The sequence below is a fragment of the Symphalangus syndactylus genome, chromosome 1 (genome assembly GCF_028878055.3).
Source record: "Symphalangus syndactylus isolate Jambi chromosome 1, NHGRI_mSymSyn1-v2.1_pri, whole genome shotgun sequence".
In the NCBI taxonomy this organism is placed as follows: domain Eukaryota; kingdom Metazoa; phylum Chordata; class Mammalia; order Primates; family Hylobatidae; genus Symphalangus; species Symphalangus syndactylus.
Window position 1 is genome coordinate 97,614,574 of NC_072423.2, and position 18,078 is coordinate 97,632,651.

Here is an 18,078-nt window from a genome sequence, read left to right on the forward strand (position 1 = left end):
TTGGCTCACTGCAACCTCCGCCTCCTGGGTTTAGGCGATTCTCCTGCCTCAGCCTCCCCAGCAGTTGGGGATACAGGCTCGTGCCACCATGCCTGGCCAATTTTTTGTATTTTTAGTAGAGACGGGTTTCACTGTGTTAGCCAGGGTGGTCTTGATCTCCTGACCTCGTGATCCACCTGCCTCGGCCTCCCAAAGTGCTGGGATTACAAGTGTGAGCCACTGCAACCCGGCTGTCTTTTATTTATTTCTTTATTTTTGAGACAAAGTCTTGCTCTGTCGCCCAGGCTAGGGTGCTGTGGCATGATCTCAGCTCACTGCAACCTTCGCCTTCTGGGTTCAAGTGATTCTCCTGCCTCAGCCTCCCAAGTAGCTGGGATTACAGGCGCCTGCCACCATGCCCGGCTAATTTTTCTATTTTTGGTGGAGACAGGGTTTCACCATGTTGGCCAGGCTGGTCTCAAACTCCTGACCTTGAGTGATCTGCCTGCCTCAGCCTCCCAAAGTGCTGGGATTACAGGTGTGAGCCACCGCCCTCTGGGGACTTTCTTGATGATGGGAAATGGCAGTTAGGTAAGGGAAGAACAGACCAGACCTCACTTCCCAAACTGCCTTGCTGTGGCGGCGGAGACCTACCCACTGAGCCGGTACTCTTCTAGCCTTTTCCAGAGTGCATTCCGTGTCTTCTCAGCCTGCACAAGGTGGTCAGTTAGATAGGCAGAACAGGCAGGAGCCTCCCGTTACTGATGAGGACCCCAGGCCAGAGAGCTTCGGTGCTGCCTGAGACTACACAGCGAGTCCCTAGCAGGCTTGGGCGGGAGCTCGGGCCTCCTGACTGCTGCTCTGCGTCCCATGGGGACCACACTGTTGTGGAGGCGCACCCTGCTCTGGTCGCCTGGTCCCTGCCCTGCGCACCGTCATTCTCTGGCTGCAGGACCAGCATGTGGGGCTGCTTGCTGCTCACCCGCCCGTCTCTCTTGCAGGGTTACCTGTTTGGGTGGGCCCATTTCCAGAAAAACCTTTGGCTGCTGGGCTACCTCGTGGTGCTGGTGGTGTCTCTGGTGGACTGGACCGTGTCCCTGAGTCTCATGTGTCATGAGGTAGGTGGTGAGGCGGTCCTGAGACAGGCGGAGAGCTCTGGGGGTGGTGTGGGTGCAAGGCCCACGGGGGTGCTGGGATGGAGCCCTGAGCCTGCCAGCCGTCCTGCCCACCCGCCCAGCACTGCCCACCTCCCATGGCACTTCCTTCACTTGTTGGCTGGGGAGCCTTGTTCCTGTCTCGCAGATGAAGACACAGAGGCCTGGACAGGCACGGGGTTCCTCCTGGCTCGCCCTGTTGGTGAGGGCAGACCTGGGAGTGAGCTCCAGGACTTCTGCCTCCCGGCTCTCCGCTCTCTAGCTGAAGGCCTCGGCCGTCCAGCCCCTGATGAGAGCGCCACACCAGCACCTCACCATGCCCTGTAGTCATAAGCCCCAAGCTCTGTGAGGTCTGACAGTGAGAAAGCCCCCTCACCTGGCCACGCTCAGCCTTTTCCACCGCAGTGCCTTGGTTTCCCCTCAAAGCACCCAGAAGCACCCCCTGGGCTTTGGGAGAATAGAGCTGGGAGAGGTGGGTGCAGAGTCAGCAGAATCCATTGGGGTCTGTCGGGAAGCAGAGCCCCGCAGGTGCCTTGTGGAGACAATGAACAGAGGGCCTTAAACAGGCACCGAGAAACTAACAATGAAAGGAGCCCAGTGGAATCCAGAACTGCTGGGAGCAGCCCCACCCCTGGGCAGGGGACAGCGGGGAGAGATGGGGGTCGTTAGCACCTGGAGGCCCAGGGGAGGGGCCCATAGACCTGGGACCTTGCCCTCTGTCCTCTGGGAGGGGGTGCTGTCTGGTGGGCGCTGGTGCCTCCCAGAAGCTCAATGAGGTTGGTCCCAGCAGTGCTGATGGGGAGGCTGGAAGCTCCAGGTGCAGCTGATAGGAACAGCCTCGTGAGTGCACCTCCTGTCTCCGCCTGCCCCAGGGCCCTGCTGGCAGGACCTGGTGGGGAGTAGCCGCTGAGGAGAGCTGGAACAGGCGGCATCGCGGTCCACAGCACGGCAGAGCAGAAGGGTGGCTGGAGGGCAGCCCCGTTGTGCTGCTGCGGGGCCTCTGTGGCCGCCTTCTTCCTGTCTCCCTGACTCGGCAGCTTCCTGCAGCCTCCTCCCTGCAAAGGGAGAGCCTCTCGCGTGACTGCCCCAGCCAGGGGAGCGAGGATGGCCCTCCCACCACCATTTCTGAGTTACGGTTGTGGCAGCTGTATCATGTTCTGTAACTTACAGGCTAAATTGTAAGCCACACCAAGGATCCTTATATGAAATTAGAATGGGGAAGAAGACAGGAAAAAGAGACACAGGTCTATGTTACAAGTAAGGAAGAAAAGGAATAAAGGCCTGGTTTTATACCTGGCCATGGGCCCTGCCTGGATCTCTTCTGACACCTGCTCCGTGCTCCCTTCACCTCCGCCAGCTCCCCAGCTGGCCCGGGTTTTTGACCTGGCACAGGGACTGGACCTTCCTCCCTGAGGGGCCCGAGTCCTTGGTGGTCCTGCCTTTGGAACGCTGGAGTTTTCTGCTAACTTTTCCTATGGGACATAGGAGTAAGAGGTGGCCCAGAGGACCCCCACCCAGCCCTCCCTGCTGTTCTCAGTGGCAGCAGCCAGCCTGCCCGCTCACGCTGCTGGCACAGCAGCCCTCTTTCCATGAACAAGCTATGGTCCAGTGTGTGTCCTGGTGGAAGCATCCCCACCTTGGGAGTGGATGTTTCCAGACCGGGGACCCAGAATGGGGGAGGTGGGAAGTGGAAAGCTGGCCATCCACCTGTGCCTCTTCACTGTGTTCACTCCCAGTGCCCTTGCCTGGGTCCCAGTGGGTCCTGGCTGGGGGAGAGACAGCCCCACCGAGTGGCCTCTGGTTCAGAGCCTGTGCTGTGCCCCGTGACCCTAAGCTCACAGCGTTGCTGAGTCTTCCTAAGGCTCTGGGACCCTTCCCACAGCCAGCTACTGTGGGGCTGCGCCGGGGCTGCCCCAGCGCTGCCCCAGCTCTTTCACCTGAAGCAGCATTTGCAGGGCTGTGAGTGGGACACAGTGCCCCACTTAGTTCATTCCCCAAGTCCTAGGATGGTGCTGGGAGAGGCGTTGGGGGCAGGGCAGGCAGATTCATAACCTGCATGCCTGTCTGTCCCGGGAGGACAGATGAGTGACAGTTATGGGCAAAGGCCCCTCTGTTGCCAGGGGGCTGTCTCAGGCCGGTGCCCGGCCCCGCCTCTGGCTGAGTGGTTGTGCTGTTGGCACCAGGCATAGCCTCCGTGTCTGTTGTGGTGGCCGCTTTGTGTGTGGTGCAGGGAGTTAGGAGCAGGGTGGCTGAGGGAAGAGGCCTAGCTGCATCCACAGGATGCCTGGTCCTGGCCAGAGAGCCTCCTCTCCGTGATGCCCGTGGTGGGCGTTCACGTGGGCCACCAGCTCCTTATGCCACGTGCCCTGCAGAACAGCTTGTTCAGAGCAGCTGGTCCACATACTTCCTCCCAGACCTCGTCCCCAGTCTTCCACCCTTCTCTTTCCATGGCTCTGGCCTCCACCTGGGAATGTCCCCTTTCTCAGTCCACACAGGGGACCGCCCAACCCTGCCCACTGCAGAGCTTTCCCTTCCGCAGCGTCCGTGCGGCGCTTTCTTGATGGTGGCTGAAATGCACGCGTGTGTGTCTCTGGCTGGGCCGGCCATCACTCAGCACGTCTGCAAACAGGCCTGAGGTTTTCCTCTGTGGCCAGCTGTCCAGTCATAAAGAACTCCCACAGGCATTGGGTGGCTTGCAGGGAGGACTGGGTGCCCCCGAGCCTTGTGGCCGGGTGGGTTGGATAATACCTGGGCTGCCGGTCACTGTTGGGTTTTGCTCATTCACTCTTGTCTTTGCCAGGATTATTTGGGTGTGGTTTTTCCTCAAGGCCTTGGGTCTGAGGGTCCCAGGGGCTTGATTAGCGTTGTGGTTGGTTGTCCTTGGAGGCTGGTCACCTGGATGTACCTTCCCATCCTCATAGAGGCCTCACGGCCCGAGCTCTTAAGGGAAGGCCCTCAGGTTGGGCTCCTGTGTCTGGGGAAGCTGTGCTGTGGTCTGTGTCTGACTACAGGTGAGAGTGCAAGTTCCTGGGCAGGGGAGGGGACCCAGCAGCAGCACCTTCAGCGCCTCTATGGCCTGTAGAGGGGCTGAAAGAAGCCTTTGTTATCAGGCCCTAAGACCAGAGTTTCCAACCAGTGGGCAATGAGTGGGTTCCGGGTGAGCTGGGCGCACAGGGCAGGGGCCAGAGCCGTGAGCAGTTCTGTGTTCACCACAGTTCCCTTGGCCTTCTCAGTCCTGCGCCAGGCCCTGGGGTCCCTTTTGAGGACGATGATTCACTTGGAGTGAGCGCTGGGGATCAGTCACTTGCAGACATTCCGTAGGGCCTGTCGTGCTGCTGCTGGCTGGACCTTGGTGAACAGAATAGGCAGGTCTCTTGTCCTCTGAGATCCCCTTCTGGAGTGAGAGAGAGATTGCCAGTGCACAGAAGTGCCAGACGCAGAGTGTGATTCCCAAGTGTAGTGGGTGCCGTGCCGGAGAGGAGCCCGTCAGCCCTGGCAGAGGCGGTGTTCTGCAGATTGCGGGGGGCTGAGCCGGCTGGCTGGGCAGACACTGGCGGCTTGAGGGCCATGGCCTGTGAGGTCTGGGAAGGGGCTAGACTGACTGGCTGGGCCTGCTCCGTGGACCCCGGAGGCCATGGGCAGAGCCATGGGCAGCTGTCAGAGAGTTTTGGTTTTGTGCAAGGAGCTGACAGCTCTGCGTTTCTAAAACAAGATACTGATGAGGATGCGAGACTGCAGTGGAGAGTATGGGTTTGAGATTGACAGGCGCCAAAGTGTAAACGTGATACTCAAGGGACTGAATCCAGGTGTGAGGCAGAGAGAGGAGGTGGGGGCAGGGTGCCCAGCACAGGCGGATCAGGCAGTGTGGGGGCCCACAGGGCAGCCAGGAGCACCAAGGTAGCTGTGTCTGGTGCTGAGGGCGCCAGGCAGGATGGGAAGGTGCTCATGAGGACCCCCAGGTGGGTCCCAGTGGCCAGGAGGGGAGGATGGGCTGGGACAGGAGCAGGGGAGTGAATAGAGGGGAGGGCAGGGAAACGTGGCATGATGGAAGCTGTGAGAACACTGATGTGTGATGGTTGGGGCAGAAGGTGGTGATTGAGGCAATCCTGAGAAGGCTGGGGTGGGTTGACAGGACTGTGGGTGGTGGCCATGGGTGGGCCCTTCTGTCCTCATAGAAGGAAGGCAGGGAAGATGGGGATACCTGTGAGTGTGTGTGGGAGTGTGAGTCTGTTTTCCATGGCCATAAAGCAAGACCTGAGGCCGGGTATTAATAGAGAAGGGGTTTATTTGGCTCACGGCTCTGTAGGCCTCATGGGAAGCATGGTGCTGGCATCTGTTTCTGATGAGGCCTCAGGAAGCATCCACTCATGGCAGAAGGAGATGGGGAGCAGGTGTGTCACATGGCAAGCGAGGCCCCCAGACCCCTCTTAACAACGAGATCTCTCGTGAACCCCTCCCCTGAAGTCATTACTGCAGGGAGGGCACCAGGCCGTTCACGAGGGATCCACCCCACCACCCAAACCCCTCCCGCTAGATGCCACCTCCAACACGGGGAGTCAGATTCAACATGAGATTTGGAGGGGACGCACATTCACACCGTGTGAGGGTTGAGTGTGGGAGCAGTGAGGCTGGAGGGCGCTGTGCGAGTGTGGAGGTGGGGCTCCTGGGGGCAGGGTCTGTGTCTGGGAGGGGAAGGCTTGGAGACGGGGGCATGAGGGGAGGTGGGTTGAGGGGTGAGGAGGCGGGGATGGTACCCTTTGAGGCCAGGTGTGCTGGGCAAGGCAGGAGGGTCCCAAGGGAGGCAAGGGGCCGCCACCCTTCCAGCTGTGTCCTGGGTGGGCAGAGGGGAGGATGGCCTTGGACAGGGATGGGGACAGGTGTTAGGATTGAGGAACCTGTGTGTGCAGCGTCCAGGAGTTGGGAGATGGGTAGGGGGGAGGCCTGCGACAGGGAAGGACTGCAGAGCATGTGGCCTGGAACAGGTCTCAGGGCCAGCTCTGGAGCCAGGCCCTCCACTCGGAGCTCAGTGACCCTGGAGTGGCCCCCAGGGCACTGGGGTCTCTGAACCGTGTGCCTACCTGGGATGGTTGGTGAGGGGTAGAACTAAGCACTCGACGTGGTCCTCAGTTTCCTGGGTCTCTTCCAGCCCCTGCGGATCCGCCGGCTCCTCCGCCCCTTCTTCCTGCTGCAGAACTCCTCTATGATGAAGAAGACCTTGAAATGCATCCGCTGGTCGCTGCCGGAAATGGCCAGGTGGGCTCTTGGTGCCCCGGGCTCGCAGGGTTGGGAAGGGGCTCTCTCTGCCCCAGGCCATGGGGTTGCGGGTGGGGCCCACCGGAGTCTCATCTTGGACTGTGTGCTACGCATTCCTGGCTGACTGGTGACGGTGTGGGGAGGCTGCTGGGGGAGCGTTTGGGGTCTCCGTGGTTCCAGCAGTTCCCCAGAGGCCTCCCAGCAGCCTTTGAGCTGGGGCTGGGGCTGCAGACACTCCGGCCCCAGCTCAAAGGCTGCTGAGTCCCATGGGCACTCCCTCCGATGGGTCTCCTCTTGTCCCCTCTGTCCCCGTTGTGGCTGCGTCCTGCCTCTGCCCTCTGCCATCCCCTTCCACTCATGGTGTCTGCACGCTGCCAGCCTAGACTTAATAAAGCTGAGCTGCTCCTGACGGCACCCCTGCTTGGAAGCCCTCGTGGCTCTTGTTGCCACTAGAAGTGTGGGGCTCTCTCCCTGCGCCCCAGGCCCAGCCTCCATCCAGCCTTGGCTCACCCCTGGTCCCGATCCCCTGCCACCCTCTGCTCTTGCCAGTGGCAGTGTTGCCCGAGTCCCTAGTGGCTCACGTGCTGACCCCTCACCATCCAGCTCAGGTGGATGGAAGTGGCCTCCCCTCTGAGAGCCCTGGGTCCTTGGATGCTGTCTCAGTGGGCCCCCAGGGTTTCATTTGTCACTGTCAAAGAAGGGACCCTGCCAGGGCAGGACCAGGCCTTTCCTCTGGGCCCCATGTGCTGACCATGAGGCAAGGCCCTCGGGGAGAGGGGGACCCAGCTGCTGCCTGGATCCACCCCAGCTGCTGCAGACTCCTGGGCGCTCCTGTCACCAAGCCCTGCAGGCAGGTCAGGTGTCCCTGGGCTTTGCCTGCCGGCGCGCCCGCCTGGCCCGGGCTGAGTGCCTCGCTCTCCCCACAGCGTTGGGCTGCTGCTGGCCATCCACCTGTGCCTCTTCACCATGTTTGGGATGCTGCTGTTCGCCGGTGGGAAGGTAGGGCGCCCGTGGTCAGGGTCTGGGAATGGGGCTGCCCTGTGCTGTGACTAACAGAGGGTGCTGGGCTGGTGTCTGCTGCCCTGCCTTAACCCATGTGCAGACTCTGTCCAGTAGTTAGCAGTGGTCCATCTGGGGTCCAGGGGTCTGCCTTCAGGTGGCCACAGTGCTCCACCACCCCACTGCCCAGGCACCTGTCTGTCCTGGGGTCTCCTGTGCTCAGGGCCACTTGTCCTCTGTCCTGGCTGCCCCTCTCCCACCCTCCTCTGCTCCCTCCCATCCTGACTCAGCTCCCCTATCCTCCTTCCCACTTCCCTCCCTCCCTCCCTATCCCCCACCGCTCCCCACCCCTCCCCACCCCTCCACACCCCTCCCCACTCCACCCTTCCCCACCCCTCTCTGCCCCTCCCCACCTCTCTCCGCCCCTCCCCGCCCCTCCCCGCCAGGCTGTTCACTGAGGGTGGTTCCTCTGGTTTCTCCTCCAGCCCTGTTCATCCTTCCTGACAAGGAGGCTTGCCCTGCACCCTCTCTGACTGCAGCCCCCAAGGCTGCGCTGGCCTATTGGGAGGGCCCTCACTTCCCACGCCCTCTCCTGCCACTAGTTTCTCTCCCACCATATCCTCTTCTGTGGCTGCCCCAGGGCCCAGCAGCTCGTTGCTTTGTGGAGGCGTCTTCCTGTCCCCCACCCGGCTCCAGTGCTGTGTGTTTGTCCTTCTGTCCTGGCCTAGGGCACCATCCTCCTCGGGGCTGGGGCCACACTGCGTCTCTGCGGCTTTGTCGTGGGAGTGGACAGTGCTCAGTCTGCGCTGCTGTTCCTGTTTGTGGCCGTGTTGGGGTTTGGTGTGTGTTGTCCAGAAAGGGAAGGCTGAAGCCTGTGTTCACACCCAGGGCGGAAGTGGTCAATGAGCCCATGTGTGTGTGTGGAGTCTGTATGTCTGTGTGCATGTTTGTTTGTATGCGTGGGTGTATGGTGTCTATGTCTGTGTGCGTGTTTGTTGTCTGTATGTGTGCATGTGTAGTGTCTGTGTGCATGGTGTCTGTATGTCTGTCTGCGTGTGTGGTGTCTGTGTGTGTGGTGTCTTATGTGTGTGTGGTGTGGTGTCTGTGTGCGTACATGGTGTCTGTATGTCTCTGTGTGTGTGGTGTCTGTATGCCTGTGTGCATGTGCATGTGCACGCATGTCTCTGTGTGTATATGTGTGTTTGTGTGCCTGTCTGTGGGTGGTGGGGGCAGCTGGGCTGTGGAGATGGAACCAGCTGACAGAATCTCAGGCCCTCCTCTGCGTGACCCTCCAGTGACCGCTGCAGTGGTGCTGTTTGCCAGAGCCCGTGCCAGGTGGATGGTATCAGTGTGGGTGTTGGAAGTGGCAACAGCCTCGGCCTTGAGGCCAAGGTGTGGTCCTCCGCCCCAGGAAGGCCGAGTGTCCCATCCCGAGGCACCTGGAAGGGTTGGCTCCTCCTCCAGGTGTGGGTGTCTGCCCTTCGAAGGGGACCTGGGGGAGCAAGGTGTGCCTTGTGCGAGGGGTCAGAGTACTTGTCGTGGTCTTGGCAGGAGTCTGGATCCCTGTCTGAGGCAGGACTTGAGAGGAGCGTGGGATGGTGGCCAGCCCGTCCTGCCTTCCTTCCCCGGCCATCGTGCCCTGCCAGCCTGGCCTGGGGCGGTAGCCAGGCTGTGCTTCTGGATGGCCTGGCTGGCATCCCCGGCTCCTGCCGGCTGGGTGCAGCGGCCGCCTTGCTTTAGCTACCTTGGTAAGCGTGGTCCAGAGCCAGCCTGCTTGTCCTCTGCTGGCTTCGCTGGTTGTGAAGCTCCGACCTGAATTGATTTCCAAGAACCAGGGTTGGTGTTGGGGTGTGCGGTCTCTAGCAGCCGTGATGGTGCTTCCCCACTTTACAGATGTTCTCAGGTCAGGGCTGTGGGCTGGCTTGGGTCCATCGCCGCTGGTTGTGGCAGGTTGGGTGGGAGCCCAGGGCTCCTCTGTGTCCCTGCAGAGCTGTGGCTTGGGCTGGGCAGGAGGTATGGGAGGTCACGCCCAGGGTCTGGAGTTGAATTGTAGAGGAGGAGTTGAATTGTAGAGAAGGAGCGTGAGGCCTGCTGGGAGGCACACAGTGTGGGGTGGGAGATGGGCCGGGGCAGGGCTACCTGCCTTGGGGAGTTCTGTCAGCTCTGTGGACCTCAGCATCTGTTAGGTAGTGAGCCTCAGCTGGCTCGAAGCCTGGCACTCGGTGGGCGCTCGGTGGGTTGGTTTCCGTTTGGGAACGTGGTGGTTTGACTGGGTGAGGGCGCTCGGGTCCTGCCATCCCCGGTGACCACTGGAGGCCAGCCTGCCCTCCAGGCCTCGGAAGGCCTCGCTCTGCTCCTCCACTCTGGCTTGGGCTGAGGCCCAGGAGGGGCCCGCCTCGCTCTCCCCAGCAGGGGAGCCTGTCCCTACCCGTGGCTCTGTGCCTGACAGCGCTCCTTGCCTTCTAACTTCCTCTCAGTGGCCCCTGTGCCCCCTCCCCCTAGCAGATTGTGGAGTCTTCACCAATTAGCTCACGTGTCCTTGGGAGCCCCTGACTGGGCAGACAAGGGGACGGTGCCATTTTATAGGTGAGGCCTTGGAGGCCTCGGTGCTATTGATGTGGCTCTGAGGCAGGAACGGTGGCCTGTGCGAGAGAGAGTGGCCGTCACAGACGCCTTCATGCCAGGGCCTGCTTGCAGGGTCGCCCCTTGGCCAGCAGCTGGGATCATGGCTTTGAAACAATCCCTAAGAGAAGAGGTTGCTTTGTATGCTTTGTGTGCCAAGTCCCGCTGTGCCACCTGCCCCCACAGTTCATACAACGAGTCTGGTTTGTGGGAACCACCCATCTGCCAGCTGGGGGGTCTGGAGGCTTGGTAGGCAGAGGGTGCCCACGAGCCTGGCCTCAGTGAGAGCCCTGGGCCCGGAGTCTCAAGCGGAGTTGCTTTCCGAGTGGAAATGCTGCACGTGCCAGCTGTGTTTTGTGGCTGGGACCCCTCTCAGGAGGGAGAGAGGATAGGGACTCTGGTGTGGATGTCCCCTTGCCAATGGCTGTGATTCACCACAGCCACGAGCACAGTGCCACTGGGTCCTGTGGGTGGCCGAGGGCGGCCATGGGCCCTGACACACAGCCTCTAGAGCAGGCTTCACGAAGGGTCCAACCTATCCCACCCTGGCAGCCTGGGCCCCTCTGCTCCTCTTGCCCCTCCTGCCTCTTCCCTGTAGCCTCACTGCTCGCACAGTGCATGGCAGAGTCAGCTGCGAGCAGGCGAGGTGGCCTGAGGGAGGTCACTAGGCTGGCTGAGGGCTTTTTGTTGTGGTTCTGAGCCGGCCTGCTTCCAGGCGCCGTGTCCATGCAGGTGAGCAGTCTCCCTGGGTGCCCATTCTTGCACCCAGAGATCCTGAGTTTGGTCCTGTCTGGCCATGAGCTCAGCCTGCTGGGAGGCCACAGGGAGATGCAGGCTGGGCAGCAGGTGGATGGTTCCAGCCGGTTGGGTCCGGGGCCTGGAGCCCAGCCTGTGGGGTGGGGACCCAGTGGTGCCCTGGAGCTGTCGCTTCTGCTCTCAGCAGGATGATGGGCAGGACAGGGAGAGGCTGACCTACTTCCAGAACCTGGCTGAGTCTCTGACTTCCCTCCTGGTGCTGCTGACCACGGCCAACAACCCCGATGGTGCGTGCAGGGCCAGGGAGGGACCCTGGGGGTTGGTGAGCCCAGCATGGGGGTGCCGGTTTGGGCCGCTGAGCCTTAGAACCCAGCGGGAGTGTCTGAGGCCTTTTTATCGATGAGTGGAGAAGAAAGGGTGACATTTTCCTTCCTCCCCTTCTTTTCCTTTTTCTTCTTTTTTGTCCTGGTTTTCTTCTCCCTCTCTCTTGTCCCTTCTCTTTTCCTTCTTTCCTTTTCTGTCTCATGCCTTTGCTTTCTCACTCCCTCCTCCCTTTTTCTTTTCGTCTCCTCTTCCTCCTTCTCACTCCTCTGAGAAGCTGAAAGTGGCTGGTGTTCTTCACAGGGCGATGATGGCAGTGGTCAGAGGGGTCCCCTGGTGTCCTCCTACTGGAGATCAGTGGTCAGAGGGGTCTCCCGGTGCCGTCCTGCTGGAGCTGCACACACCCACTCTCCTGTTGCTGCCGAGGTTCAGCTGTGGGAGCCACTGGGCAGCAGCACGTGAGGGCCAAGGGTCTTATTGGCCATGATGCTCACCCTATGTGATGCTGATGGGGCCTCTGCTGCTTAGGTGCAGGTGTGGCCAGGATGGAGTCCATGGTCCTGGGCTTGGCTGTGGCCCAGCCACCCTGGCTGGTGCCTTTCATCTTGCAGACCCTGAGTGCTGCCTCTTGTGTCCTCTGAGTCCTAGCAAGTAACTGCAGTGGGAGCAGGACTGTCTGAGTCCTAGCAAGTGACCTCAGGGGGAGCAGGACTGTCTGAGTCCTAGCAAGTAACCGCAGTGGGAGCAGGACTGTCTGAGTCCTAGCAAGTAACCGCAGTGGGAGCAGGACTGTCTGAGTCCTAGCAAGTAACCGCAGTGGGAGCAGGACTGTCTGAGTCCTAGCAAGTGACCGCAGTGGGAGCAGGACTGTCTGAGTCCTAGCAAGTGACCTCAGGGGGAGCAGGACTGTCTGAGTCCTAGGAAGTGACCTCAGGGGGAGCAGGACTGTCAAGTGAGTCCTAGCAAGTGACCTCAGGGGCAGCAGGACTGTCTGTGGGGAGGGCTGCAGGGAGGCTTTCAGCTCTGTGCGCAGATGGACATCCTCCATAGGTAGGGAGTTCCCCATCCTGGAGGGTGTGTGAGCAGAGGCAAGAGATCGAATTTGGACAGGAATGCCTCTCAGCCCTCCCAGGAGACCTCCTCTCTTTTTTTTCTTTCTTTTTTTTTTTTTTTTTTTTTTTGTTTGAGACGGTGCCACGCTCTGTCACCCAGACTGGAGTGCAGTGGTGCAATCTCGGCTCACTGCAACCTCCACCTCCTGGGTTCAAGCGATTCTCTTGCCTCAGCCTCTCGAGTAGCTGGGATTACAGGCATGAGCCACCACGCCTGGCTAATTTTTGTATTTTTAGTAGAGACGGAGTTTCACTATCTTGGCCCGGCTGGTCTCTTAATTCCTGACCTCAAGTGATCCACCCACCTCAGCCTCCCAAAGTGCTGGGATTACAGGCGTGAGCCAATAAGCTCAGCAATGGAGACCTCCTTTCTATTGCAAAAGCAAATAGTGTAGGGTCAGGATGGGAGTGGGATCAGGTACTGAGGCTGTCAGTTTCTGTTATTTCTTTTTTCTTTCAGTGATGATTCCTGCGTATTCCAAGAACCGGGCCTATGCCATCTTCTTCATAGTCTTCACTGTGATAGGTGAGTGCAGGTAGCGTGGCCAGCATTCTGTGACAGGATCCCGAGAGCTCAGGGACCGATACACCCTGCTGCCTCCACGACCGGAAACTTCACATCCGTGTTTTTCACTCCAGAGATCACCCCAGGGATCCCCCGCCAACAGCTTCACCCCAGGGATCCCCCACCCCACGCTTTCTGTTCTGTCACCGCCGTTGACCTCGTCGTCCTCCTGCCCATGACTGTGCTGGCCAGGCCACGTTTCCATTTGATAGGGGATGCCCTGGGTGCTGTGCGCTCCTTTGCCGGCCACCCTTGCGTTGGTTTTGTTGCTGTGCTGGTGGCGCCCCTGACCGTGGCTGTCTCTTCTTGAAGGAAGCCTGTTTCTGATGAACCTGCTGACAGCCATCATCTACAGTCAGTTCCGGGGCTACCTGATGGTGAGCAAGCTCTCCCATGCTGGCTGTGCCTGGAGCTGCCGGGAGGCCAAGCAGGGTGTGGCTTGAGCTGAGCAGCTGGGTGACCCTTGCCGGCCAGGCACCTGGTGGGACAGGAAGGCAGGGTTGCCACCTCCTGTGGATCAGCCGGGGATACACATGTGCTGTTGCTCTAGCCACTGCCAGAGATGGCAACTCCCAGGACAGCGGACCCTAAACCCTCTTGAGGGGGAGCCGGGGGCCCCCCCAACACACAGAGAAGAAACGTGGCCCAGTGTATTGCGCAGCACGCCCGTCAGACACCTTCCTGTGCGGCCTGTCCCGAGAGTTTGACCAATCCTCTCATTCCCGGGGGGTGAGGGGCTGCCCCCAGGCTGTGGGGAACTGGGCCCCCTCCAAGGCTGCCCAGACTCCCCCTCTGCCTGTTCCCCAGGGGAGGGACGGGTTGGGGGTTCTGAGCCGGGGGAGGGCTGATCCTGCGTTCAGAGCCTTCCTCTTTGCAGAAATCTCTCCAGACCTCGCTGTTTCGGAGGCGACTGGGAACCCGGGCTGCCTTTGAAGTCCTGTCCTCCATGGTGGGGGAGGGAGGAGCCTTCCCTCCTGCGTGAGTGCTGGGTGTGGACCTTCTTCCCCCTGAGGGTGGCGCCGTGGCTGCTGGGCAGGGGCCAGGTGTTCATGAGGGGCTTCTCGTGCTCGGCCTGTGCCTCGTCCCTGCTGGCTGGCACCCGACTCATAGAAACCACCATGTCCCCCCTGGCGCTCTGTGGTTCCCGGCATCCTTGCCCTGAGTCCACGCCTTTGTCTTCGTGCCCCCCGGGGACCCTGGGCTGGTGAAGGGCCGAGTGGCCCAGCCTTCTTGTCCCCCTTTGTGCTCTTCCACCCTTCTGTGCTGACTTAGGCAGCAGAGCCAGAGGTGCGTGGGCCAGGTGTCCACATCACCGTCCTGCTTGGAAATGAGGGCAGAGAGCTTGAGGGACATTGCAGTGGAAAGTTCTGGTCCTGACTGCTCATAGTGGTGAAGTTAGTTTGCCCCTCCTCGGGGGGATGGCAGTGGCAGGACGCTCCTTACAGGGGCTCTTGGTGTGGCTCAGGCTGCAAAGTGGCTTCATGGCAAAGCTCAAGCCAGATGCCAAGGGCAGGAGGACCCAAGCCGGGATTCAGAGGGAGCTGAGCTGTCTGTGCTCACCGGGCTGTGGGTTTTTCCCTGCAGAGTTGGGGTGAAGCCCCAGAACTTGCTGCGGGTGCTTCAGAAGGTCCAGCTGGACAGCTCCCACAAACAGGCCATGATGGAGGTACCTGCCCCCTGCTCCCAGCCTCCTCTGGGCTCCTCCAGGGAGGTCACTTGGGCCAGCAGCCCCTTTTCAGGACTGGGGGTGTGGCTTTAGGTCACCTGCTGCGTTCATAGTCTGTCGGGGTGGGGTTGGGGCTGGGGGCGCTCACCTCCGAGGGCGCTCACCTTCCCTTGCGCCCCTGCTGACCTGTGCTCCTTCCTCTGCAGAAGGTGCGTTCCTACGGCAGTGTTCTGCTCTCAGCTGAGGAGTTTCAGAAGCTCTTCGACGAGCTTGACAGAAGTGTGGTTAAAGAGGTAACTGGGGCCACAGCCGCCCTGGGCGGATAGTGGGGGGCCTTCCAGTTTCCACTGCCCTTGATCACCTGGGGAACTCTTCTAATGATCAGTGCTGGGATTCACCTGCCAGGGATCCTGGCTCCTAGGATGGGAACTGGGAATGGAGATCTCTTTGGCTCTTGGAGATTGGGGAGATTTTTATGAAATTCACCAGAAACTAGCCTGAGCCCAGCCCGACACAAAGGAGTCTTCCAAATGGTCTTCTCGGTTTCCCAAGACAGACTCTCCTTTTCCTGTCTATCCTTCCTCAGGAGGTCCGCACACTAGTCCTCTCCAAGGCCCTTGTCTTTCACCCTTGACACTGGTTTACAAAGTTCCCAGGTGGGCCTCAGCATCCGACTAAGCTCTGTGTCCAGAAGGCCTGGGCCAGGTGGGTGGAGACAGCGGGAAACAGCCCAGGTGCTCACAGGCAGTGTGGGGACAGCGCGGGGGCTGCCATTCCTGCTGCTCAGCCTCAGAGGACTGAGCCAGACCCTGAAACAGGGATGGGGCAGAGAGGTGGGGTGGCAGACGCCTGCCAGTTCTGTGTCACTTTTCTCGTTTGCTCAGGCTCCTGGGACGGCACCACAGACTGGGGCAGGGGCAGGGCTGAAGCAGCAGACATTTGTCATCTCACAGTCCTGGCCATCAGCCCGAGGCCAAGGTGTCACAGGGCTGGTTCCTCCTGAGGCCCCTCTCAGTGGCTTATAAGCGCTGTTCTTTCCCTGTGTCCTCACCTGAGGCCTCTCTCCATGGCCTGTAGATGCCACCCTCTCCCTGTGTCCTCACTTGAGGCCTCTCTCCGTGGCTGTAGACATCGCCTTCTCCCTGTATCCTCACGTGGTCATCCCTCTGTGTGTCATCTCCTCTTCTTATAAGGACCCTATTCAGATTGGATTAGGGCCCATTCTAATGGCCTTGTTTTAACTAAATTACCTTTTAAAAGGCCCTGTCTCCAAATATAGTCATATTCTGAGCTACTGGGGGTTAGAGGTTAAAGATACAAATTTTGAGGGAGACAAAATTCAGCCCACAGCAACTGTCACCTGCTTCAGGATTCCTTGTCGGCCTCTGTGGCTGCAGGCCCCTGTCAGAGGTGGTTCTCTAAAAAACATGTTTTCCTAAGGTCCTTCCAGACCTCTGGAGATAGGACCTGCCCCAGCCTGAGCTTGAGTGCCATGCACTCGTCCCCATCGTCGCTTTGGGCATCCTCTTTAGGGCTGCATTCCTCGGTGTGGCACCCCCAACCCCTTGGGGCATATGGGCGATGAGTGTTGTGAGGAGCAACAGGTGGCACTTTGAATATTCACGCCATCAAATCTCTGTTTGGGACAAGGCTGGGCAATGTGGTATCAACTTAAGGTGGACTTGAAGATATGAAATAAATTTTACCAGGTGCAGATTTCGCAGAAACTGTGCAGATGGTCCTCAGATGACAGAAAATTAAGAAGCACCGTTCTAGATAAAGGCGCTTGTCCTAGGGCCAGAGGTGTTTGGGGCTCAGGAAGCAGCTCTTAGTGGCTGTTGTAGGCTAGGTTTGCTGTGATCCGGCCCCTTCCAGGGGCAGGCAGACACAGGCCAGGAGAAGCCAGTCATCCTAAAGGTTCTGGAAAGGTGGTTTTCGTTCCTCATGCTTTGCTCCTGGTGTGCTCTGGGCCATCTGGGCTCTCCCTGGGCAGTTGTCGCTGTTCCCTAGGGCGCGGTTGAGTCCTGGTTGTCCAGTCCCTTTTCCAGTGTCAGGATTTGATGAGACCTGGAAAGAAGTTCCTCCTGCCATGATGATGTGGGGGAAGGGCGGATGGATTGCTTCCTCCCGTGATGATGTGAAGGAAGGGTGGATGGATTGCTTTGGCCATGACCCAGTAGAGCGGCTCCTGTGCACACAGGAGTGGGGAAGGCCCAACATGCAGGCCTGGCCTGATTCCCTGCCTGGCCGTCTTCCTGGAGGTCCCGGTGATGCTCTTCCCAGGGCACCGAGCGCTGGGCTTTGAGATGGGAGTTTAGGTTCCACAGGTTCTGGGAGCTGCGACATCCTTAATCTGGTTTTCTGACACCTTCTTTCCTCAATAATGCTGACTGCAGAGGGGAGGCTGTCGCCCCTCAGTACTGTAGGGATTGGTTCTAGGACTCCATGTGGATACAAAATCCATGGATGTTTAAGTCTCTTACTTAAGATGATGTAGTGTTTACATGTAACCTACACACATCCTTCCATATACTTTAAATCATTTCTAGAGTACTTAGAATACCTAGCACCTAGGAATGGGTGGGAGTTTGGGGAATAAGGGTAAGAAAACCTGTACATGCTCTGTACAGACGCTTTTTCCCGAGTGTGTTTTGATCTGCAGTTGGTTCAGTCTGCGGACACAGAGCCCGCTGATGTGAAGGGCTGGCTGAGCTTTAGCTTGGGAGGCAGGTGCTTCTGGGATTGCTCAGATTTGGGGCAGCCTGTGGTTTTGGAAGCACAAAGAGGTGCTTTCTCGGCAGGCTGATGTCATGGGAGCTCCAGCCTTTTCGAGAGCCCTCCCGTGTGGGGTCAGTGCCTGGGCGTCAGCCTGGCCGTGGCCAGGGAGTCGGTTGGTGCTTGCTGGTGAGCTTCAGAGAAGGTGCCCTGCCTGCTGCTGAAAGAAGTCTCCTCTTCATGTGAGAAGCTTTTGGGGTTAAAAATGTAATGGTCATTCATTATAGACAACAGAGGGAAGTGGGAAAATCCACCTCACTGGCTTTCTACCCAGAGACAACCACTTTAGTCATATCAGTTATTTCTCAGTTACACAGCTAACATGAACACCTTCTCCTTGTAACAATTTAGACACAATAGATAATGCTAAAATCTCTCTTGGCCAAGGTGTCAGTCTGGGTTAAACAGAAAGTGTCGTATACGGAAGTGGCAATTACGATAAAAGTGTAACTGTAAGATATAAGGAAACTGTGTGGTGTCCTCGGGCTGAGGGGAGTGCATGAGGAAGGATGGACCTGGAAGGGGACCCTCTGAAGCCGGGGTTTGGACCTCTTGAGAGCAGGTGTGGTTTCGCCCACGGGAATGCAGAGATGTTCACTGGCTTCCCTGGGCTGTGGTTGGTCTGTGGTCACTGGGTAAGCAGGAGGCGACCCTCCCGGGTGCAGCAGGCCCAGGCTGTGAGCAGGCAGTGGCGTGGTCCTGCCGAGGGAATTGGATGCCAGTGCGAGCAGGTGGCCTTTGGGCACGGGTTTCCACATTGAGGACTGTGGGAAGCTGGGAAATTTTCAGGAGGTCAGGCTGTGGCTGTAGGTCGCCTGGGGACTGTGTGTCTCGGACAGAGCGTGTCCAGATGTGCTTGACACCATGCCCCGATCC

At 59.2% G+C, this 18,078-nt stretch overlaps 1 protein-coding gene across 12 annotated transcripts in view; it reads left to right on the top strand.

Annotated features, from left to right (window-relative positions):
• Positions 1-18,078, top strand: part of TPCN2 (two pore segment channel 2) — an 85,945-nt gene that overhangs the window by 7,611 nt on the left and 60,256 nt on the right. For 9 of the 12 annotated variants that reach the window (XR_008656490.2, XR_008656489.2, XR_010122098.1 and 6 more), the window contains exons 5-13: positions 981-1,097; positions 6,280-6,386; positions 7,313-7,385; positions 10,948-11,050; positions 12,657-12,722; positions 13,074-13,138; positions 13,639-13,739; positions 14,346-14,427; positions 14,634-14,720. Coding sequence is in view for 7 of the 12 variants with exons in the window: in XM_055271057.2 (XP_055127032.2) it covers positions 981-1,097; positions 6,280-6,386; positions 7,313-7,385; positions 10,948-11,050; positions 12,657-12,722; positions 13,074-13,138; positions 13,639-13,739; positions 14,346-14,427; positions 14,634-14,720 (801 nt within the window). In the remaining 5 variants the exon portion in view is untranslated. The remainder of the gene's footprint in view (positions 1-980; positions 1,098-6,279; positions 6,387-7,312; positions 7,386-10,947; positions 11,051-12,656; positions 12,723-13,073; positions 13,139-13,638; positions 13,740-14,345; positions 14,428-14,633; positions 14,721-18,078) is intronic. The other 3 variants (XR_010122097.1, XM_055271076.2, XM_063644456.1) reach the window with 1 other exon arrangement.